Source organism: Haemaphysalis longicornis, unplaced genomic scaffold, assembly GCF_048455015.1.
Source record: "Haemaphysalis longicornis isolate Haplotype H1 unplaced genomic scaffold, Haemaphysalis longicornis Haplotype H1 scaffold_6, whole genome shotgun sequence".
NCBI classification, from domain to species: Eukaryota; Metazoa; Arthropoda; class Arachnida; order Ixodida; family Ixodidae; genus Haemaphysalis; species Haemaphysalis longicornis.
This window is the reverse complement of record NW_027526407.1, coordinates 58,932,920-58,957,229: the sequence shown is the minus strand read 5'-3', so window position 1 is coordinate 58,957,229 and position 24,310 is coordinate 58,932,920. Positions and strand designations below refer to the sequence as shown.

The following is a 24,310-nucleotide window of genomic DNA, read 5'->3' as shown; positions in this document are numbered from 1 at the left end:
AGAAGCTATGATGTCATATGCGGCAGCTCTGCGATCGGCTGAGGCCACCAAAAGCAAATGAAAATTAGGCAGGGCGTACAAGCTTGCCGAACAAGCTATTTGCTTTTAAATTAAGGACACATTCTTTTTATAGCAGTAAGAATTGTGGCGTAAACAGTGGGAGTTAAGAAAATGCGCATGAACATAGAAGTGCCGATGTGCACTGCTGTTGGTACTGTGCGCGCTATGGTTGTTTTAGCTGCACAGCACTGTGGCACTTTGGGGTTGTCTCGGACGACACTGGCTGAATGGCATAAGCGATGGTGCCTTACGTGACGATATTTGTCGAGTGAACACCATGTCTCGCAAAACGATAACTTTCTACCTCAACAAAAACAAGCCAGGTACAAATACGGTCAAAAACGCAGCAAAGGCAGAAAACTGCCTTTCGTGGTATGGTGGCACCATCTAGATTGACTAACGGTAAACAATCGGCTGGAGAGCGGTTGTTATGATGTCATTGCAGACCGCAAAAACACACGATTTGGTGGGAGAATCAAAATTTTAACTTGAGTTGATAAATTTCTCAGTGAATACAGCATCGCTTGCTGCCAGACAAGCGCTGGGGCCACTATAAAACATGAAAAACAAACTTGTATTTTGTCTGCATGGCCCCTTTAAAGTGGCCATGAACACAAAATACAAGTTTAATTGACTAAAAAAGATGGCTTTGCCGCGAAACGATGTCACCAATTAAAGAAATAATGGAGATATCCGGGAAAACAGGTGGAGTGGCAACTCCCCGGTTGCTTTCTGGTGAGGTCTCTAGGTCACGGAAGTTTGTGCAATTGGCGGAGGCCGACAAAAGCCACTGCCAAGCAACATGCCTGGGCCTCTGGTTACATTTGATTGCATCACTTGAATGCTGAGGGGCAGTTAACACACCGGTAACCATGCGTGTCGGGCGGGCCCGTATAATGCCACTCCTGCCCACAACACGTTGCTGTAGCAGGAAATTCGAAAGTTTATTTAACATTCTTGCATGTAAAGAAGCCCCTCACCTAGCTGGTGTTAGGGGTGAGAGTTACCAAGGGCTAGTTCCTTGAACTTGAACAAGGCTGTATTTTTTTTCCTCGTACTCCCTTTCGAAACAACTCCCTTGAAGCACACCTTTAAACAAAATAAAAGCGGGTGTTCCGTTAGTCTTTTCTTGCAGTGATGTGACGAAGAATTTAAATTCTACTTACGAAAAATTGAACGACAATTACTGTACTCTCTAATGCAAAATTTGTGTGCAACCCGCCGCGGTGGCTCAGTGGCTAAGGCGTTGCGCTGCTGAGCACGAGGTCGCGGGTTTGATTCCCGGCCGCTTTTCTGATGGAGGGGAAAAGCAAAAACTCCCATTTGTACGAGATTTCGGCGCACGTTAAAGATCCCGAGGTGGTCAAAATTAATCCGGAGCCCTCCACTACGGCGCGCCTCATCGCCTGCGTTGTGTCGGCGCGTTAAACCCTACAATCAATCAAATTTGTGTGCAGTGCGAACTGCAGGATTCTCGGTCATGGTGCATATCTGCTGCTTCTCGGGAAGTGATCGCTGGATCAGCGAACGTACGGCGACGGGCGCTACTCTGCCGTTATTTCGTAGCGCCTCGCTGCCAGCGACCATGCTTTCTCAAATCTTGTTTGAACCTCCCGTGCAAATGTGACGCTGTTCGGACGAGCCGCTAATGGAGGAGCAGCGGCCGGCGAAAGCGCGAGGGGGAGGCAGTGAGACATACTGAGCCGTGCCTACGCACTGGGAGATGACGCCTTAGCAGCGTGTGCCGCCCTCCCCCTCACACTTAGGCAGTTTTCTTTCTGCTGGGGTGGCTTGTTCGCTCGCTCGCTCGGTTTTGCGGACGCCTTCGCCGCCGTGAAACCCCTGAACAGGGCACCAAAGCGCTGCGCACTATACTCGGTTACAACTCAAGAACGGCACCACCTCATGTAGTGTATCGCTCCACCAAAGCGCCAGACCCGTGACATCAGTGCGCGCGCGTTTTGAAAGGGGTTTGCTATGAATACGTGATATCGTCTGCCTTGTCTCACGCAGTTTTTGTCGTCACTGGAGTCGTTTATAAGCATATTAAGTCCAAAAACATCACGGGAACGGCTCACACCATGTTCAAAATATTCCCAGTAATGCCCGCGCCGCGCGGAGAAACATCCGGCTACGGTAATAAGGCACAGCGGCAGTTTCCGGTGCCGCTCTTAAGTTGTCACTGAGTATAGTACACAAGTGCATCACAGTGAACACACACGTCTATAAAATAGCAAACACACGTCTGTTGCTCTACCGACCAGGTGAAGGAAGCAGACGCCCTCCTAGAGCTACTGCTGAGAGGCAACCGCAACCGTACGCAGCACGCCACAGATGCCAATGCCGAATCATCACGGTCCCACGCCATCTTCCAGGTAGGCCTACACAGCGTTTTCGTCTGCCCCGTTTATCCACTCTGCATGCTTCTCATGCTGGAAGCACTACTGGGGTACCTGACAGGGGTTCTGTAATACACCTTGCATGTATGCCTCCTGTCCTGACCTACATGCTTCAAAATTCTGGCATGGATGCTTGGATTAGCTTAGTAGGCAAGCGCACTTCCCTTCTGTCTGCACCGCCACGCTTTGGCGAGTGCGTTACCTCTGCTCGTGTTAAGGCCTTGGATCCCAAAGCAGTTGTGGTTCAAGTTGCCTTGGTATTAGAAAGTACTGTCGCTGGTGATCAGTTGTCATGTGGGTTTCTGGTTTCTGTGACCATTTGAGCACTGATTGGGTGCCGTACCATCAGCCACGCTGGTATGCCTGAATTCCCTTCACGGGCTTTAGGTTTACCTTTATTTTTTAGGGTGTTGTCCTTACTTTCAGACGCTGTGCCCTATTTTGCGGCGGTGGACGGAGGCAATAAACTATTTTAAGTGCAGAGCACTTTAGGGGCTCGCCTTGTTGTCGTAGCTTGCTGTAATGGTTGGTGTCAAATGACTACCGCAATGGGCGGTGCCACGAGATAACGGGCCCAAGTGGGGCCTAGCGTTCTGTCGTATGGTGTCCCACGGAGGCATCGAAAACCAAGCAGTTTAAATAATCATAACCATTCAAAACTCGTGAAACGCTGGCGCGTGCCATGCATCCCCCCATTGTTTAGTGCAAAAAAAAAACTGCAGGTACATTTGAGGCAAGATATATATATATATAATTAACTGGCAGCACCTGCGTTCATTGAGTTAGGAACACTCGTTGGGTTGGTTATTGCGAAAATAAGTGAAAAAAAAGTACAGTGCAACGCCGGCACATGCGGGGGAAAAAAGCAAACACAAAAAGAACAGAACTCCCGCTGGCGCATTTTCAGGCATGGGCACGCGAGCACTGCGATGGCGGGAAATTTAAATTGCTTTGGGTGGTATCAGTGAGCATATAACGGTGCTGCAGCCCAATTTGGCGAATCATTTTCTATGCACTTCCATCAGCTTTCACGTTGAGTGGAACGGCTTTAATTTTTTTTTCTGCTCTCATTTCTCCTTTTTGCGGCAGGTCTACGTCAGCCAGACGGAAAATGTGACCGGCACGTCGAAGAACATCCGTGCCTCGAAGATGAGCTTTGTGGACCTGGCGGGCTCTGAGCGGGCGGCGGCCGTGAGCCGCAACAATGGAGCTCGGCTGCGCGAGGGCACCAAGATCAACCTGTCACTGCTAGCCCTGGGGAACTGCATCGACGCGCTCTCCAAGAACGGGGTGAGCCTTGCTTGCTCGTGTTGGGGCCTTCACTTTTGCATTTGTAATCTGTGGTGTTTCTCTAACAACGGATGGTGTTTCTCCAAGAAGAGACGGGGTTTCCCTAAAATGTATAGCATTTCCCTAACAGCCTATCAGATTTTCCTAATAATTCATGGTGTTGCCCTAAGACCAGATGGTGTTTTCCCAAGAATGTGTAGCATTTCCCTGACAGTGTATCACATTCCCCTCACAATTTATGGCATTTCTGTAAGAACAGTTGGTGTTTCCCCTAGAACGGACAGAAAGAATGTTTAGCATTTTCCTAACAATTTATGGTGTTTCCCCAAGAACATAGTGTTTTCCCTATACTAATGTATAGCATTTCCCTAACAATTTATATCGTTGCCCAAAAAATGTAGTTTCCCTGAAAACACATTGTTCCTGCAAGTATGTATAGCGTTTCCCTAACAGCGTATCACATTTCCCTAACAATTTGGGGTGTTTTTCCTAAAAATGTGCACTTTCCCTTAGAACGTGTGGTGTTTCCGCAAGGATGTATAGCACTTCCCTAACTGCAATGACACTTCTCCAAAAATTTATGCCGTTTCCCTAAGAATGCACAGAGTCTCCTTAGGAATGCATGGTATTTCTCCAGGAACATCGCGACGCATGGCCCAGGGGCGGTATTCTCGTAACTGTCCGTTTTGAAAACGTCTATTTTGAGTCCCTTTCATTGTGACGTACTTCCAGTTAGGCAGTGGACGTTGGCAGTAGCATACCTGCCAGGTTTCCCGAATTATCCGGGAGACTCCCGGATTTTGATGGTTTTGTACGATTGTATGGTTGAAACAAAAATCTCTCGAATACACACCCGTGTTTGTCTAAACCTTTCTCCCAGTCTAGCCACGTTGCGTTGGGGCTACCTGACAACCCAATCGCATCCTACACCACTGGACATCGTAATAACTTGTAAAGCATAGTTGGCAATGCACGCAAGTTCAACTGGTCAGTACCACAGAAACGCTGAATGCGAGAGGCATTTCAGCATGGTAAATAAAATTTGCCCCCAGTTCCGATCATCAAGTTCTCGCACAATCCGAGGTCAGTCGCGTTCTTTTGGCGAAGTGTAGCAGGCACGAACATTGTTATGCTCGGCAGTACTCCCAGGGGTTCTTAAAAAAGGTGGCGTCAGTCGCATCGAAGATTTAGCAGCTGACCAGTCGTGTAGCTCGTTAGTAGTTTGGACGAAACAGTTCAGCTCCTACTCTGTTGTGTTGTAGTGTTGTAACTAAATTAGAAATGCATGTAAATGTTAATCATTCCATTCTGCTGCTGCTAATTTTTGTATCCCTCCTACTTCGCCCCGCCCCCCCCCCCCCCCCCCCCCATCTCTTGGACTCTCCCTAATGCCATCTCGGCGAACCTGGCAGGTATGCAGTAGGTTTGTTGCGCTTGCGTTACGTCACTTCCAGTGTCTCACTGGGAAGGGGGATTTGTTCAGGGCTTTACAAAATGGCCTATAAAATTATGTCAATTACAATTTAATCAACGATTTTAATCAAATTCACGGTGCCCTGGGTGTGGTTGGCTCTTTCCTTTCCATGTGATGCCAAAATCGACTGTGCTGTTTAGAGAGTCTTCCCTAGTGCCCAGTGAGCGAGCAGTTGTGTACTGCCCGTGTTCCTTCAGTGAGGTTAAAGCGCGCGACGTGTATTTGAGCTGTCAGAGAGACATCCGCGGCCCTCCTTGCCTTTTCCAGGCGCAGCGGGTGCAGTACCGAAACTCCAAGCTGACGCACATCCTGAAGGACTCGCTGGGCGGCACCTGCCAGACCCTCATGATCGCGGCCGTCTCCCCTTCCAAACTCAGCTTCTCGGAGACGCACAACACGCTGAAGTACGCTGAGCGGGCCATGAAAATTCAACTGCAGGTGGGCCTACATTCCCTTTGACTCCTTCTTTCCCTTGTTGCGCGATATGTGTGGCACCTAGTGTGGCACCTTGGGCACAACATTTGTACGACGTTCTGATTGGTTCCGCGGGGTGATTTTTAACGGGGAAGCTGTTCAGCGAATCGTAATTTTTCGTGTCCTAAGTTAAAAATACCAAGAAATTGCCGAGTGCACGCACGTGAGCGTGAGCCTTGCGGCGACTGCACAGCAGTTAATGAAACCAAAAATTACGCCCATCTTCCCGCGAGGGAACCCTGATGTGATGCGACGCATCGGGGGGTTCAATTGGCGTTTTCATTAGGTTGATTCTCTAAATCGGGTGAAACGTGTTGTCAACGTGTATGATGCATTCCATCACATGCGGGTGTTCTCATACGCGGGAAGATGGGCGTAATTTTACTTTAGCGTTTGGAGTGACGCTGGTATTGGATTGTGTCACACCACTTGCTGGAGGGACCATCGCTTCCATCACGTCTTCATCGGAAGAATCGAGTCAAGCACGCAGTCATCAAGCAAAGTGACGCGAAGTCGAACGAGAGCGAGCGCTGACTGAACCGCCGCAGCGCGCTACCCGTTTTATAGTCACAGCGCCTGAAGGAGAGGAGACAGCGGAGGAGAGTCTCGCATGCGCGCACTTGCGCGACGGTAGTGGAGCGAAGCGAGCGAAGCGCGCGCACGCAGCTGTTGTTTATGATAATGAGACGGAGTGAGAGTGTTGCGCACAGCTGTCGGAGAGATGAGCGGAGGAGAGTCGCGCAGGTGGCGTGCGGACGCCGCCGACGCTGGAGGGACATGCCTCAGAGCAAGAGATGCGCCGCATCTAAAAAATTCTTAGCTGTCATGTGTGCGTGCCTTGCAACGACTGCCCAGCGTCCCCTGCCCACGTTTGTCGAGCCAAGTGTTCCCACATGGGGAGATTAGTGAAGATTGGCAAAAGAAAATAACTCTAGCGTACACCCTTCCAAGGTGATGTCTAATAATCATCACTTCAAAAAAAAAAAAATAAAGAAGCCCACACCCGTAGCAACAACGATGGAGTAAAGGTTGTTGCGGGCAGCCATGAAGCAGCAAATCGGCTGCAATCGCGGACTTAAACCGTCGTGATGGCCGTGAAGGTTGCGTACAGCTTCGCTACCTTCAAGTCTTGCCCATTAACATGAGCCTCCGTCATTTTTTTAGTCATTTTTTTTTTTTAACTGCTTGACATCTGCGCAGGAGGTTCAAACACGACTTGCAGCAACATGCTTGCCAGCTGCCACCGTATATGTTCGCTGATCATGAGATCACTTCCTGCGATGCAGCAGATATGCGCTGCGCACAAGTTTCAGATTAGGGAGCATAGTAATCGTCGGTGCTTTTATTTTTTTTATCAACTGTTCACTGAAACAAAAATACTTACCAAAAACTGCTGGGCCACTACTAGGCTGGGCCTGTTATATGAATAGGAAAATGTGGCGGCAATCATCGCACCAGAGAGTCAAAAGGTAATGAATTTGCAGTGTAGAATAAGCCGTAATAAGAATAATACGATGCTCTCTCAAAGAAACGAAAATGAAATTTCCTATACTGCTGGGTAAGTAGTGCCCTTTAACTGTCAATACAAAGCTAGTAGCAATTTTAGCTTCTATAGTGAAAGTATTCCGAGCCTTTGCTGCATAATAGTGCAGTAGTCATTGACCATAGGTATTGCATGCTACGGGAAGGTTAAAACTGCATTGCTAGCATTTGTAGTGTACCAGGCAGAAAATACAAGTTTATTAAAAAAGGATGATAACAGAAAAAAATCATTTTGTTAACACTGGGAATCTTCTTGTCACAAACAAGCATAAATATGAGTACTTGTAGGTCAGGTCATAAAGAATTGCTGGGAAGACTTAGTTAAAAATGCCATAGTGTGCAGAGCGCGTGTTTTTGAGGGTGAATGATTGGATCAAGTTTGAAATGCCCAAGATTCACAGCAGCGTGTCAGTTGACAATGAATAAGCTAGTAGAACATAACTTTGAAACTGAGTTATTAAAGTAAGTTCTATGTTTTCAAGGGAACGAAACAGGGAAACGCAAGTTTGGATGACATGTCTGGCATTGTTAAACACCGGCTGTTATCTCGACTGTGGTTTTGCCTACAAACCACAACAGTGGTAAGGTTTGTCTGGTACTGTCCTTGTAATTTTGTGGGCTTGTAATTCCGCAGGCCAAGAAAAACATCCTCAGCGTCAACGTGCACATGTCGATGTACAGTGGCCTCATCAACGACATGAAGCAGAAGGTGAGTCGTGTGGGGGGAGAAATAACTTGGTTGCCGAAGCACTGTGGTTTCGCGTAGCCAGGCGCCTTTTTTTCCTGTTACAGTCAAACCCCGTTAAGGGGCATACTGGTCTTAGAGCTATTTTTTTTTTATTTCCAAACCAATTTTAATGAAACTGCGCTGTATGATAGTTTTTTGTGCTGATTTCAAATCTGCCGTTAGATTTTGGTAAGTTGATTATATTTTGAGTTAATTAATGATTAATTGCCATTATTTTGAGTCACAGTTACAAAATAACCACTTCATACAGAATGGCAATTACCATGTGGCTAGGCAGACAAATGACTAAAGAATACAACGTAGGAAGAACTTTTTTGATTCAGCTATTTTTGGTCGTTTTACAACACAGTGAACTTCGCTCCTCCTGCGCTCTGCCAGAAATGGCTCGCAGGTGGTGCCAATTGAACGCAATAATAATTTTCCAAAGCCTCCATTTGAAAAATTTGCTTCCAACATTGTATTCTCCACACATTTCGGTATCAGAAGCAAAAAGAATTACAGTTGTACCTGCTCTGGGTGCCAAGATATCCGAGGACGAAATGCTAGCTTTGCATTGCATGAAAAGTGCCATTTCACCATCGAATTCTGCGCTAACTGAGCTGCAGAGTGCACTTTGAAATGCTATTATAATATAATAACAACAAAATATAGTGCCTTTTGATGAGGAAATTTACAAACTGATAGAATAATGGCCGTGGAGGCTGAAAATGCCATTTTTCAGAAATCGCTTTTTTTTTACCGTTTTTCGGCCCCAAAGACCCAACTGCTCCCTTAAGTCTAAAACATGCTGTTGTGGCTCAGTGGCTGTAGTGTTGATGAACGGCTGTGCCTGAGGACGTTTTTTAGATGAAGGCAAAAAAGCAAAAACTCTCAATCGAGACTTGGGCGCACGCTGAAGATCCCCAGGAGGTCGAGATTAATCCGGAGCCCTCCACTATGGCTCACCTCATAGCCCACGCGTAGCTTTGGTGTGTTAAACCCCCAATTTGATTTTTAATTCCACCTCGGAGAGGATTACTTGCATGAGCGAGACTTCAATCTGACGGAAGCCCCTTTAACCAGTCGAGTAGTGCGTAATACCATTAATCAAGAATGCATGCATGGTCAAGTGGTCCCTGCTAAGCACACTCTCTGTGCAATTGGGAAATGAAACAAATCCCAAGCACACAAATCAAGATTTTTACCTGCAAGAGCTCAGACGTCTTGGGGGCTGATGTGCAACCTTCTCACTGATCGGAAGTTACTACTGCAGCTTTGGAACGTATGTCGTGGTGGAGGTTACATCTCTTGCGATTCTGAGTACCCTTGAGGACTTTCAGGTAGGGGTGTGCGAATACCGAATAGTAACTTTCGAATCGAACTAGGAAAATAGAAAAAAAAAATCGAATCTTTTCGAAAATCCTATTCGAAGATATCCAAATCTGTCCCTTGTCTGCAAAACATAACCCCCTTTATTCTTATGTTGAATTAATACACTTCGTTTGATTTGATTTGAATTGATATTTGGCTTTTTGTTTATACGGGCCTCGATTTTTCGTTAGTTTTTGTGCAGAAACAGAAGCTAGTTCGTGCGTTTGGGAGTCGGGATGTCTGTTTTCAACCAGAAGAACGACGCACTTTTCAACTCTCATTTGCAGCAGTCGAGCACTATGAGGCGAGACCTCAGTAGTCTGAAGAGGACGCGATACGCATTTGAAAAACAAATTATACTGGAGTTTCTGTACCACAATTATAGGCAACGCGTAGGCAAGTCTGAACCTATTGATTTTAAATTAATGGAGGCGCTGTCGCAAACAACGAAAGCGGCTGTGATTGCTTTACCGGAAGCTGCCCTAACATGTCGCTTGACAACAACAACACGAAGGAAAGATCGACGCAAGCGCAGATTATGCCGCACAGCGAGATAAAATTTACTGCCTTTACAAGGCGCGCTTGTCGAAAGCACGGTCTACTACAGATTCTACTGTACGAAAAATCGAATACAGTTGAACCTCACTATAGCGAACACTACTATAGCAAATTATCGGATATAGTGAACTAAATACGAAGTTTGTTTGGTCTTGCTTCATTTTAGTGATGCCTATTCTTTTTATAACGGAACTGAAACTGTGAGGGCTGCGCGATATCGGCTATAACGAGGAAATATTTGGTTCCCATGAGGCCCAAAACCCGACAGCTAGCGTATTAAAAGCAAACTAAACGCTGAGCCGACTGACTCTGTCGGAAGGTCGGCGAGCCGTGCAGTAGCGCAGTCAAAGCCAAGTCATCTCTTCCTGGCATCGCACAAAAACGCCACAGAAAATGGGCGAGGATGCACAGGGGAGGACAGCATTTTCGAAGTGATTTTTCTACTAAATAAATTCGCGTAAACGCACTCAGTGGTCGAAACATGGCCTATGGACTCCGCACTACAATTTGCACTAGTACAGTCTACGCTCGTTACAGCGGATCCGGCAACAACGGACTTTCGGTTACAACAGACCATTTCTGTTGGTTTGCCTGGTCCCCATGCATTTTAAATGGAGTCCACTCCGCTCATAACGGACCCGGCTAGAGCAGACTATCGGCTACAACAGACTAAATTTTAGGGAAAAATTGTTTCGACTGAATGTTTATAGCGGACGTCTGCGGGGCCGGCACCCAATATACTTTTTTTTTTTTTGTTTATTTTGGCAAGAAAACTGTTATGTCTGGCAACATTGCTGACAGCCGGGTCGTTGGCGCAGCCAAGCCAAGCCAGTGCCAGTGGCTTTTTTTTTGTGCGACCAGCGGCATAAGCGGCAGGGTAGCTGATTTCACTGTCGGATAAATTAAGCGTAATTAACACTGTTGAGCATGGGGAAAAACAGGCCGACATCGCCAGAAGTACAGGCCTGTCTAAGCAGATGGTCCGCTCTACCGTCAAGAACAAGGCCGCTGCTGATAAACGCAACTCCGGTGAGATTGAAAACAGGGCTATCGAATACTCAAAGTTGTGCACCCGGAGGCGAGTCTGCCCTCGTCAGTTTTTTTATGTAATAAAGAACTCGGGTTCAGTGAAGTTCGGTCTTTATTATTCCCACGCATGCATCGTTCCCGTTCCGTTCGGTGAAAAAAAGTAAGAAATGCCTCAAGTATGGGGGTTGTTTCCCATCCAGTGTGCAATCTGCCAGTAACTGTGCGCAGTCCTACTGGTCTATCTTCCGATTTCACAGCTGTCCGTCATGGGATTATTTCATTACAGCTGTTTCAGTGACGAGACTAAAATCGTTAAAAATGTGGAAGCTGCCTCGGGGGAACGTCAGGCAGCGATCCGGTTTGATTGACGAACTGTTTCGGGGAAAACCTGCCTCATCGTGGAGGGATTTAAAAGAGCCTAGCTAATTCAGATGGCCATGACTGATGTTTTATAGCTGGTTAATAATAGCGCCTAGTTATATTCTTGCTTTATTTGCTCAGCTTATCATGCGTCTTTACACGCTTGACCGCATGCGCCAGGCCTTTTGCAAGTGCCGGTGCGAAGCTTTGGAAACGGTGTTTACGCGATTTTTCGGCCTTGCGCGAACACTGTGCAGAGGTGCTGCAGGCGTGCAGAAAGAACAAAGTGTATGTACTATGCATATGCAATATCGTCAAAGTACCCACTTTAGGGCTCATCCTCCCCCCCCCCCCCCCCCCCCCCCCCCCCCCCCGTCGGATACTGCATACTTCGGCTACAGCGGACGTTTTTTTCCGGATTCAGAGGGTCCGTTGTAACGGGCGTAGACTGTAATCCCGCAATGTTTACAAATCACTTCAGTGCCCCTTTAACACGTCCTTCCAGCTGGTGGAACCCCAAGATATATATATATTTTTAACCCGTCCTTCCAGCTGGAACCCCAATATATATATTTTTAACCCATCCTCCCAGCTGGAACCCCAAGATATATATATGTTTTTTTTTAATTTGTCCTTTTAGCTGGAATGTGTCCAGCGGAAGCTCGAGGTGTCGGAGGGGGAGAAGAAAGTGGCCCAGGGAAAGTGCGCCACCTACGAGGCCAGGGTGTCCGAGCTTGAGGCCAAACTCCGAGAGTCGGACGCCCGCTACGAGGCACTAGTTCGGGCTTGCTCAGCAGGAGGTGCGACAGCCGGAGTCGGCAAAGTCAGTGCGGGCGAATTCGAAGTGGGACCGCTGTCCGTCACTCCACAGCTGTGCCTGGATGTGACTGGAGATTCGCCCACCGCTGCCGCACTCGCCCAAGCGGCCGAGTTTTACATCAAGGCCGCCCACAAGATATACAATAAGCGGGCCCAGATCATCGAGCAGATCTGGGATCAAGAGACCATCGTCCGCACCACCCTGGTAAGTTCAGTGGTCAGCGAACCTGTTTGAACCTGTTGCTGTTTGGTTAATCGGTTTGTGACTGTCGGTGGAGGGCTGGGAAAGGAGCTGGAGGGGTCGGGGAGGTAGGCGCTCTTGACCGAGGTAGTTGTATGAGAGAAAGAAACGAGCAGATCTACAGCAAAGCTGTAATGGACATGGAGCAGTCGTGAAGGTGTGCACCTTCAGGACCCTATTGAACGGTGGTTAAGGCGAGGTAGTTTTTTTTTTCCCTCGTATGTGATAGACACCAGCTCATCTGTGTGGGCCTCCCACTATTCCGTGTTTAAACAGCGCTAGTTTCATGTGGAGTATTTTGGGAGATAATTTCAGCACGTTTCAATTTTCAGCTCACTACATAGTTCAGGTCGCAAACAGACATTTTGGGAGATAATTTCAGCACGTTTCAATTTTCAGCTCACTACATAGTTCAGGTCGCAAACAGACATTTTTAAAACAGACAACACACTCGGCTCCCTCGAATTGCAAGAAAGTGCTGCAAACGGAGGCACGCCTCAGGGTGCGATAATGTCGCCGCTCCTGTTCAACATTGCGATGTTGGTTCTCCTAAAAATTTTCAATAGCGTTGAAGGTGCAAAACATACGATATACATGGAAGACATCACAGTATGGACAATAATGGAAACTGGCCATAATGCTTCAGAGCGTGCGCCAGATTATGGGGAGTTGCGCAGCTTGGTAAGCAAAGTTAATCAAAAATGTGGTGGCCATTGAGTGTGAAAGGCAGTGCATGTGTCTATGTTCGGGGTTCGTGAAATGAAGTTTTGGACTCATTGAAATGTTACGAAACGCTGAGTTATTGCTGGTGGCTGTTGGCTGTTTTGATCCTTGGTTCAGGGCGTTGTGTTCACGCTGGCCATAAGGAAAGCAGTGTGAAGCACCAAACATTTGTGCTGTGATCTGCTGCCACTTTAATTCCTCCCACGGTCCATCCTTGCGCAGATCAAGGAGAACTGGCGGCAGCAGATCGCCACCACCTTGAGGATCCTCCAGGGCACTTCCGAGGAGGCGGCTGCCAAGGTGAGCGCCAGCGTTGCGCTTGTCTTTTTGACTACAGTGTCCACTGATCACCGTTTTCAGGCCACGCTTTGCTTGAACGACTCATGTGAGCGGTCGGTTTCCTCTGTGGTCCTTGGCAACCTGTGTGCTACTTGAGAACTTGGCGTTCGCCTTTTTTTATCGATTTATGTCAGCTCAAACATAACTCTTACTCGAATAAGGGAATGTCCGGCATCCTGCCGTGTACCTGTAGTGACAAGTTGAGGGATAAGTTTTATTTCAATGTAGTTAAAAAATGGAAGCAGACTGAACGCTCTAATATCGTCGTCTTGTTCTGCGCTTAGCGAGAGGATGGAGTCATGTTCATCTCCACGCACAGAAACAAAGCCTACCAGTGGAGTAAATCGGAAAGGCAATGAAACTTAGGATGGTGGGAGGAATTGGTGCAATTGGAAATGGTCTGTCATTGCAAAAGGTAAGCCAACTAAGGCTCGCGATTGCCGTTTGGAGAGTGTAAATCCATGAAACTTGACCAGCGGGCCGTTTTGGAGTTAATTTGTGGTGTATGGGACATTGGCACTACAGTAAGTAATAGGCTAACTTTTATGTGACTGTAACTGGTGTCTTGTTGTCTCTAAAAAAAACCTCCTGGGTAGTGGTTTTTTTTTTTTTTCCATTTCGACATCTCATTGATGTTGTGTTCACAGGCATTGTTCGTAATTGTAAGGAAAACACAATTTGTAATGAATGCCTAGTCACCTTCATCAATCACGCATGTGACGTTTTTACTGTCAGATGATGGAATAATGTTTCACAAACACCCCTGTCTTCTTCAAACTGTGTATTTTCTTTTCAGAGACCTGATCCAAAATATGAAATGCTGCTTTTTGTCAGTCTTTTGCGACAAAGAGAGAGTGAACTAACATGTACACGAAGTAAATTTTCACGTACATGCTGATGTTGTAGCAAAGGGAAGTCCTCCAAAACATTTATTACAGTACAAAGGCCTACCCTGCTTAGTTGGTGCTACAAAAAATGAATTCTGCTCGTGCATGCACGCTTTTTGGTGAGTTTTTTTTTTTCCAAAGAAAATATCAGTGCATAAAAAAACGAATGCACTGGTTCCAATTCTTTCATCTATCATCGCCTTTTTTGCCTCTTCCTTTCTTCCTTAAGTGACATATGGGTAGTGTGGAGCCCCGACATTTGTTAGGGATCCCTGTGGCTGTTCCAAAAGGCGGGCTTTTACACGAAGAGGGTGTCTACAGTCGGAAGATTCCCGCTCGTACCAATGTGGCCTCTTCGTTCCTTTTTGCATTGGCAGGACTGCGAGAAGCTGGACAACTTCCTCCAGTCCCAGGCTGCCAAGCGCCTTGCCGCCAAGGAACGCCTCGAGGTGCTCGACAACGAACGGCGGACCAACTTCGAGTGCTGCCAGGAATTGTTTGACAAGGCCTCTGCGGATGGTTGCCTGCAGGTGGGTACCGGTTTGATGGATGCTGGGGTAGTGTTTGTGCAGAAGCCGGGGTCACTTCATAGTCTGTTTACTGAAATTTGGGCGGCACTGTCGTTTTAGACTTCTGCCACCTATGAGTGTGGCTTTGCGCTGAAGGGCCCAAAGCGTTCAACCCCAAATTTGGCTAGACTCGGTCTTTTCTTTAGCTTTGACGAGTAGCCACAAAAGATGAGTGTACCATAAGTCTGTAGAACACCCTCCCCCCCCCCCCTCCCTTGAGTTGTGGATAAGAAACCAGGTTAAAGGTAGGGGGCACTCATTCAGGATTTCTGCGAAATACAAGATGATGGGTGGACTTTTTTTTTTCCTCAAAGAATTTGATGATGGCAGGTCATAGTGGTGCACAGAATGATCAAAAACTTTGTTGGAGCAAGTCTAATTACTCTGTAATCCATCAAATCACTCCTCGGAGTTGGTATAAAAAAACTGGATGCAGCAACACAGCCAGTGTTGTGTGGGGGTGCCTGCTCGCAAAAAGGCGGCAATTTCAAGTTGCCAAAACCAGGGTTGCTCAATATGCACCCATCCCGAAACTCCCCGTAGGCCCCTTGTATCAAAAAATTGTCCACGATTTGCCCCCCTTCACAGGGGTAAGCATGGAGCAAGTACGTTAAAGTAGTACTCAAGTGTCACAGCTGCTGCTGTAAGTCATAAAAAAAAATGGAAACATAAGTAAATATTACGTAATTTGTTTTATAATTTGAAAAGCAGGCTGTATTTTATTAGGTTCTGTCATTGAGCAAATTTTAGCAAATTTTAGTGTTTTCCTCATACACTGTCCCCCTCACTGCCCATACACTGTCCCCCTCAGCTTCAACAAACCATGGGCGCTTGCCCAGCCGGGATTCTGAACTTCGCAACTGGTGTAATTTGGAGAACTCTGGCCAGAACTAGGTTGGGAGCACTTGCTGGCAAATGTTCAGTACTGCCCCTGACAGTGGGAATGGGCTCGTGAAGTTCAAAGATGGCCACCGTCTTTGTTGCCGCCTCCACGCAGCTGGTGGAAGCGGAGCTGCCAAGCCTGGAGCGGGACGTGCAGCTGGCGGAGGTGTCGGGGCGCGAGCGCATGTTCGCCTGCCTGGCAGAGCTGCTGGGCCAGAAGTGCGAACACTGGGAGGCCCTCAACGGTAGCGCCCTGCCGCACCTGCGCAACCTGTATGACATTCTGGACTACCGCAACTGCTGCAGCAGCGACCAGCGCGATGCCCACGCAGCCGTCGTCAAGAAGGTGGGCACACACCCGCACCCTTCAGTGGGGGCGTAACTAGACACCCTTTGTTCAATTACTCCTTTTCCTATGACTCCTTTCCTTAAACAACTCCCCTTTGCTCAAGGGCACCACTTTTAACGACACCCTTTGCTCAACGACTCCTTTTCTTCAACAACACCCCAAGGACACCAATCCCTTTCGGTCATCTACTTCCATTCGACGACACAGTTTCGTTCATTGACACTTTTGTACATTCTGACACCCCTTTGTTTGGCAACGCCCCCTTTGATCAACAACTCCCCTTTGTTCACGGCGCCTGTCTGTGTCCAAGAGCATTTTTCTAAGGCTTCTAGTATAGTTGAATGGCTCCCATGAATAGATAAGGTGGTACATACGCGCTGTGTGCAAGTTTCAAACAATTTTTAAAGGATTTCCTTTCATATGTGAGAATGTAAACATGCTATAAGGACCAACAACGTGCCCTTGCCAGTGTGTGTACATTTTGAAAGTCACCACAAGCTTGTCCTACAAGTAGCACTTGTAAAACCAAAGTTGCCCACCTTGTGCAGGGGCTGTTTTACTTTTAAGATGCGAGGTGGCGTCGCCTTCCCATCGGGCAGAATCAAGTTTCATTGCGCACTTGATAGCTGGTCATGATGCAGCACTCACTCGGTCAGCTGTGTCTGCGTCGGATGAGTTACTAACCCTCGATTCCCTTCGCACCCACCCTAACCTCCCTCATATTCCACTTCTCCATCTTCGGTCAGTTCCGATGATAATGGTTGTGTCGTCATGTAGCGCCCTCTCTCTCGGTGCTCATTGGCACCACCCTCACAAGCTTTCTTCTCAATGAATGGAGGCAGTACAATTTTTGTATTGCAATATGCAGACCTCTCAAGGTGGTCCAAGGGAAGGGATTGTAACATACGTATGCAGCATCAGCTCGAGCAAGGGGGAAAGGAGAGGGTGCCTGCAATTGTTAGCACTGCACCGAGTGTGTGACGATTCTCGTTCGTAAATGCCTCAGTGACTGTGTTGGAGGACACAAGAGCCAGTTCGGGACCTTGCAAAAGTTTTCTCTGCCCCCTCCTCCTCTCTGTCTGTCTGAACGACGTCCTCCGACCGCTGTTCTGCATTGAAAGACAGCTCATTTCATTGAAGTCCTCTGGCAAGTGACGCGTGTGCAAGCGACGACGTTGTCTCTGCCCAGGCGAAGGGCCCCGGCGTGACATGGGCGGACGAGCAGCAGCCCAAGGACTCGTCGTCTCTGAGCCTGGGAAGCCTGCTGTCTGCTCCGGACTGGCGCTTCCGTGCTACGGTGCGACGCAAGTCTGCCGCCCCTCTGGCGATTGCCAGCACAGTGGGCAGTGACGACCCATTCGAGCAAGGTGCGTGACCCGCTAACTCTCTTTTGTCAACTAACTTTTGCCAACTAACTTTTGTCAACTAACTTTTGCTAACTCTCTTGCTAACTCTCTTTTGCTAACTCTCTTTTGAGGATGACAGATCTGGGCACTGCACTCTGAGAGACGCGCCCCACAATAGAATTCAAAGTAGCCACTCTCGGTGTTCATGCAATAACAGATGGCTGCAGTGCTTCGCCGATTGGCTCGTCAGCTCCGCCTAAAAAACTGATCTCACCCGCCGCAGTGGCTCTGTTAGAACTGTGCGCAGACCTTCCGTCCAGTCGTGGAGAGAGCCCACAGAGGGACGACAGAACGGCCGGGCGCAGGAAAGGAAAAGCCATTAAGAGGCGCCTCTGGCCGTAACGGGACACCGCGACTGGAGGGAGGGGCCGCTCGCGAAATTCGGGGAAGCGAGGGAGCGGCCCGGCTCTTGGTGACCGCGAAAGCGGAAAGCAAGGAGAACGACTCGGAGGGGCCCACGGACGAGCATCGTTTCGGCGACTGCTCGAATTGGCTCCAACGAGAAGTGAATAAACAGTTTGACGAACGAAATATCGAAGTGCTTCTTCTGGGTTAATTCAAAAACCTGCAACGACAGGAGAAGTATATCTCTTACAACAGGCTCAGTGGCTAGGACGCGGGTTCGATTCCCGGCCGCGGCTGCCGCTTTTCTGATGGCAGCGAAAAGCAAAAAACGCTCGTGGGTTCGAAATTTTGGCGCACGTTAAAGATCCCCAGATGGTCAAAATTGATCCGGAGCCCTCCACTACGGTGCGCCTTATCGCCTGTGAAGCGTCGGTGCATTAAACCTCGTAATCAATCGAAAAACTGATCTCGTACGTCTGACCCCTGGCCCCATTGTTTCGACCTGGAAGCTGGAATACTTCCACAGCACTAATAGTGATGCTGGAGCCTCATCTATACGGATTTGTATTGCCATGGCTTCTCATTCCAGAAGTTATTTACAGCAGTATTTTGCACTGCTCGCTTTTTTTTTTTTTTTCCTAAGTGTTGATATCTTCATGTTCTGCGAGCGTAGTGTCATATCTGCAATCATTGTTACGAACCAGTTTGGTTTGTTAAAGCAACAGAGTGGGCCCGAGTAGCTTCTTCTCTCTTCTAGTTTCAAGTCCGTGCTATTTTTTTCTTTGCCCATAATAGAGGGACTGTAATATTCGACAAAATGTGACTGTAATATCTTTTAAGTTGACGGACTAAATTTAGGGGAAATCCCCAGATTTGTGTTGTGTTGTCCAAAGTAGCAGGTTAAAAAAAATCCTGTGTTTCTATTTTTGAGGTTTCTTGCGTTGCATTTTTTTTTTAATTTCGGGGACCAGGTACCAGAAGAACCTTCGTATGTCAATTTTTGTCGCATCTCGGCAGGGGCAAAGTGTTTTTCCGCTACAACCAGAGGGGACAGCTTTTTTTGGTTGAGCTGGGAGATCGCCTTTTGTAGCTGGGGACCCAATACCACTGGTGTGCGTGTGTGTGTGCTTTCTGACAACGCTCACACCCCTCTCCTTTCGATTCAATTTCCAGGCTTCTCCGGCGAGGCAACATTTGTGCGGTTCCCGCACGGCTCTCCGCACCCTATGCGCGCGCGTGCACCCACTGCTGCTACCAACTCGAGGGCGGTGCCGCAGACACCAGTTGCACCCTCCTGGGGTCCCGCATGCGGCACCCGTTCTTCACCCTACCGCACACCGCCGTCGCCGTCCGTTTGCACCCCCCTCGGCGGAGGCTACGCTGCTGTGAACGAGACGTTCGTCGCCGAGACGCCTAGACAGCGAGCGGTCTTCCAGCCCGGTTGGTGGTGTCTGTCATTTTTGCGACCTCATCGTCGTCATCACCAGAGTGTTGGTCTCGAGAGGCCTGTTTTGTGGACTTCTAAACCGTAGAGTTTCATATTAACACACACTAGAGGGAAATCTGGCGCCACCGTCTAGCGGAGCCGCGCTTCAGTGAGCGTGCTGCATGTACCAGGAAGGCACGTTCCACTTGTCCTTGGCGTGGCTTGTAAACAGGCTGGAAAGTTGCCTCTGGCTGCAAAAAAAAAAAAAAAAACTCTAAAAGATCATTCAAATTTGTTTCGGTATTATAAAATTGAATTTCCGGAAAGATTTATTTGTAAGTGATTATTTAGAAGCTTCATGCAAGATGAACACGAAAAAGATGTTACCCTTTTTTGGTGATTTTTGCTTCGAGTCAAAAAAGAAGCCATGTGGCTAGCCAAGCCAAGTAGGCGAGGAACGTTGCTAGCTGCAATGGCGCCGCCCACCATGGCCTGCGACTACAGCGCCAGATTTCCATCTAGTATTGTATTTACTCGTGTAATGAACCCACTCGCGTAATGAACCATCCCCCACTTTTCTTCTTGAGAATTTACTTTTTTAGTCACTTTTAATGGAAAATGCAGCGAGAATATGCTTTTAACTCAACATGGTTGCTGATACCGTAGACTATCGCAGTAACTTGATATCGCGCTACTGTACATACAGAAATGCTAAAAACTCATTCCAACAAAAAAATCTCAACTTTAGCCAGGGACGCGTGCACGAATGCCGTGGCTCACAATTTAAAAATTGCGCGCTTGCGGAGTGCCACCTGCTGAACCGAAAACAAACTTTCTTCAAAAACGTTGCTGCATGCGAACAAAGCACAACATGTACTCCGCACTCCTTCCCTGTTCGTTGCTGTTCTGGCTGGTTCTGGTAGCGTGTGAACAAGGCACTAAACGCACTCCTCTGCTCTTGATGTTCCGCGACTTTGCCATTACGCTCCGTGGGTTTGTTGTTTAGCTGTGTTCTGACCTTTTTTTTTTTTTTTTGTGCTCCTTGTGCGCGCCGTACGATGGGCCAGTGCATGAGCTACACAGCCGGTTTTAAACTGAAGGTGGTGAAGCATGCATTGATGCACATGGAAACCGTGCGGCTGGGCGGTACTTCAGTGTTGACCCACTGCGTATACGCTACGGGCGAAAACGAGGTTTTTTGTCGGTGAATAGGGATCGCCGTGTGTTTCGTGGGCCCAAAACAAGGGAAGTTTCCAGTGTGGGGAAAGTTTTGAAGTGCCACGCCACGGAGGACTGTGCGCTGCGGGCCGACAGCTAATGTGAGGCGGAAAGTCTTCAGTAAGGGCGACAGCTCCATGGCGAGTGGGATACCACTAGCATGTTCGGTATAAAAAAAAAAGATTAATCACACTGACCTACGTGTTTTTACGAAAATGGCAAGGCCCTGACAGTGCTTCTCTTGGCAACTTTATTGTATGAAATTTCGACTTTTAAAACTGTGGCAATTTTTTTCCCCGCATAATGAACCCTCCCCCAATTCATGCTGAATTTTCTTGAAAGAAAGTGGGTTCATTACGCAAGTAAATATGGTATATATTAGTATGAAACTGTTCTAAGCGGTCTGGTCTCGTGTCCGCGAAGTCTTTCATTTCATCCCTTCACATGGGACTTCTATCTTCTCCGCTAACAAAAACCTGTTTGAGAAAAAAGCTGCCATTTTCTGTTTTTGACCCTTCTGCATATATCGCATGTGTTGTGCAAAGCATAAAAAGCAGCATAAGGAGGCTTTGATGAAGAGAAATTAGTTTTTAAATTATTTAAGTTATCTGTTTATTATTCACATATAATATTGTGGGAATCGTGGAGAACCGCGACCTCCGATCCCGAGCCAGCGCGCGCTTCGGGAGAGACGCTTGTGCGCTGAAACCGGTCCGGCGCTCTGCTGGTTCGTCGGCGTCCCCCCGAGAGATGGCGCCACCGATGTGTGCGGGGATAGGCGCGCACGGGAGTCGGGGAGACTCTCGTCGGAGACCCGGTCGGGACGAGATCGGCGGAACATGGCGGCGATTGCGGATACCATGCCTCTCAGGTCATGTGGGATATACGTGAGGTTCCTCGGGGCGACTTAGCCAGTCCTGGCGTAAGCCACCACGCTAGCTCCCGGCGTGTCAACCACGCGGGCTCGCGACCCGCCGCCATGTTGGAACAAGGCCTACGCACCTCCCGTTTCGCAAGCGGGCCGCGACTGCGGTGCTCGGAGGTATCCTACTGACTCACCGCCTGGTGCGTGTAGGAAGGTTTACGCATTTGCCGTCACGGCTGTATCGGGCATCATAACTGTCTGCCTGCAACCGACTGGCGCGAGGCGTTTCGTCCGAAGTCTTCCGGACAAAGGGTAGCGGGCTACGACTGCAGCAACGCATTTCTCGGGGAGCTAGCAACCTCGCATTCGTCTGAATACGAGCCCCACGTTGGGCGCCATGTGGTATATACGAGGGGTTCCTCGGGGCGACTTAGCCAGTCCTGGCGTAAGCCACCACGCTAGCTCCCGGCGTGTCAACCACGCGGGCTCCCATGGCTACGGCAGCCCAGCGAGGTTCGCCGATACGAGAACACAGTAGACAGTAGTGCCGAAGCACAGCCGTTTATTTGGGGAATCCCAAAGCATGCGAGCACAAGGCTCGACGGCGTTCACGAATCACGCCGTCCGGGTCGTGACCGCGAACGGGAGGCAGGCACTCACGGCGCGCGACAAACAAAGCTCCCACCTGAGATGCATGAATCCATCACCGCCGCGTTCCGCCGATCTCGCCCCAACCGGGTCTCTGACGAGACTTGCCCGACTCCCCTGCGCGCACGCTCGCGCCGCCCGCGCCAGCGCGCCTATGCCCGCATAGATCGGTGGTGCCATCTCTCGGGGGACGCCGACGAAACAACGCAGCGCCGGACCGGTTTCAGCGCACAAGCGTCTCTCCCGAAGCGCGCGCTGGCTCGGGATCGCAGGTCGCGGTTCTCCACGATTCCCACAATATAAACAATAGAGAATAGATAAGATATATTTATTTATTGCTTGTAAAACTTGTTACACTATGTGTTTTCACGAGATGGTAACAGGCGTGTCCGGCCGACATAATCAATTATGAGGAAATTTTTATATACCGTATTTTCGCGCATATAACCCGCCCCTGCGTATAACCCGCGCACCAACTTTCCGTCAATTAATTCCCCATGTGTCACTTGCATATTTTATACCTAAAAAGATGGACCAAAGCTACTACTAAAGCGAAGGCGGGGAATTTGAGTTGCATTGGTTGGTAGCAGTGAGCGGATAATGGCGCCACAGCTCATTATGACGAATCACTGCTCTGCACTTCTGACAGCTTTCACATTGAGTGGAATGGCCTTAACTTTTTCAGTGTCTCCTCGGCTGGACGTGGCCGGGACAAGAACAGCCGGTCCATCCGTAAGGAAGTTCATGTCTTACCGGCCGTCCAGCGTCTTCAAGGAAAACACGGGCATGAGGACAAACCACGGTGGGTTTTGGCAGTGGTCAGTGCTGCACTGTGTGACATAGCGCTTAACAAGATGGATGGCGGCATGCTTGTGTCTCAAAGGGGCATTCGCTGGGTACAGCATGTTGCTGGGCTAGTTGGTACTATACTCGGTGACAACTTAAAGGAGCACTGACACGAAAATTTCATTTTCCACTTTTATTGTTTTTATCGATGCTTAATGGTCTGGCGAACCCGAAACAGCCCTTCAAATACTTCAGCGCGCGATAGTTAATTACATTGAACGGCCTGAAAATCGTTTGTTTCAAATTCCCGCGCTTTCATCCCGAACGGCGCATATGACAGACTCCCGGACAGACGTCACCGCTTTGTGCGGACGTCACCGGCGCCCGCTTGAGAGGGTGTTGCGCCCGCTCGCCGCTCGTGGGGTCGCGCGCGTGAAGGGACGTCACGAGTTTTTGACGAGCGCTGTCGCGTCACTTCTTTTCCGCTCTTGGATTGACGTCACGCTGATGTCCATTTGCTGAGTGCCGCTCCGCGCGCTGCTCCGTCGGCGCGATAAATGAGATCCAATTGAACTACGTTCTTCGTGTCGCAGGCCGCTCATATTTCAGCCAGGGTATTATGTTGAGTGAAGGAAGCGAACTGTGCAATAATATTAACGCCGAAAATTGGTGTCAGTGCTCCTTTAAGAACGGCACCGGAAGTTTCCACTGTGCCTTATCACCGTAGCCGGATGTTTCTCCGCGCTGCGCAAGTAGGGCGTTACTGGGAATATTTTGAACATGGCGCGAGCCGTTCCCGTGATTTTTTGGACTTAATATGCTTATAAACGACTCCAGTGATGACAAACTGCGTGAGACAAGGCAGACGATATCGCGCATTCATAGCAAACCCCTTTCAAAACGCGCGCGCACTGACGTCACGAGTCCGGCGCTTTGGCGGAGTGATACACTACATGAGGTGGTGCCGTTCTTGAGCTGTAATCGAGTATAGTCTCGTCTTTGTACTAGTACCAGTACAAAATCCTTGTATTGCAAAGTACTTGTGCTAGTACTTGCCTTTGTACTGGTCTTGGCATTGACGCGGAATTTTTTCTACTCTTACAATGCATTCACTGGTATTGTGGTTGTGTGTAGAAGTGCCTATACTTTCAAGTTGTGCCCGAGCATAGAGAAAAAATCTGGCATTGTGGTAGGCTATTGATATGGGTAATGGTGGCTTTGGATTGGAACTTGGTGGTTTAGAAAAAGTATTACAGACTGGATTCTTGGACTTACAACGTCCAAGAATCCAGTCGTCATCGACGTCCTCTTTTTATGAGAGTGTGCGTCTGTGTGGATGGCAGAACAATGACCATGCTAGATCACTGTAATTGGAATTTCTGTGCTTATGCCAGTCTGAACACTGGTAAGGGGATAAACAGGCCAGTTGCGAATGTTCGGTTCATGCTTACACAGGAGCTTTCATGCATCCATTGAGGAGGGGGGGGGGGGGGGTCTTAAAACAATTTCTTCTAGTTTTCAAG

The 24,310-nt window shown here is 48.5% G+C and overlaps 1 protein-coding gene across 2 annotated transcripts in view; it reads left to right on the top strand.

Annotated features, from left to right (window-relative positions):
- The window catches only part of LOC144142759 (uncharacterized), a 46,468-nt gene that overhangs the window by 11,853 nt on the left and 10,305 nt on the right, over positions 1-24,310 (top strand). For both annotated transcript variants that reach the window (XM_077674457.1, XM_077674458.1), the window contains exons 5-15: positions 2,325-2,435; positions 3,549-3,749; positions 5,491-5,661; positions 7,874-7,948; positions 11,925-12,308; positions 13,290-13,367; positions 14,671-14,823; positions 15,860-16,090; positions 17,283-17,460; positions 19,018-19,284; positions 22,687-22,803. In XM_077674457.1, coding sequence (XP_077530583.1) covers positions 2,325-2,435; positions 3,549-3,749; positions 5,491-5,661; positions 7,874-7,948; positions 11,925-12,308; positions 13,290-13,367; positions 14,671-14,823; positions 15,860-16,090; positions 17,283-17,460; positions 19,018-19,284; positions 22,687-22,803 — 1,966 coding nt within the window. The remainder of the gene's footprint in view (positions 1-2,324; positions 2,436-3,548; positions 3,750-5,490; positions 5,662-7,873; positions 7,949-11,924; positions 12,309-13,289; positions 13,368-14,670; positions 14,824-15,859; positions 16,091-17,282; positions 17,461-19,017; positions 19,285-22,686; positions 22,804-24,310) is intronic.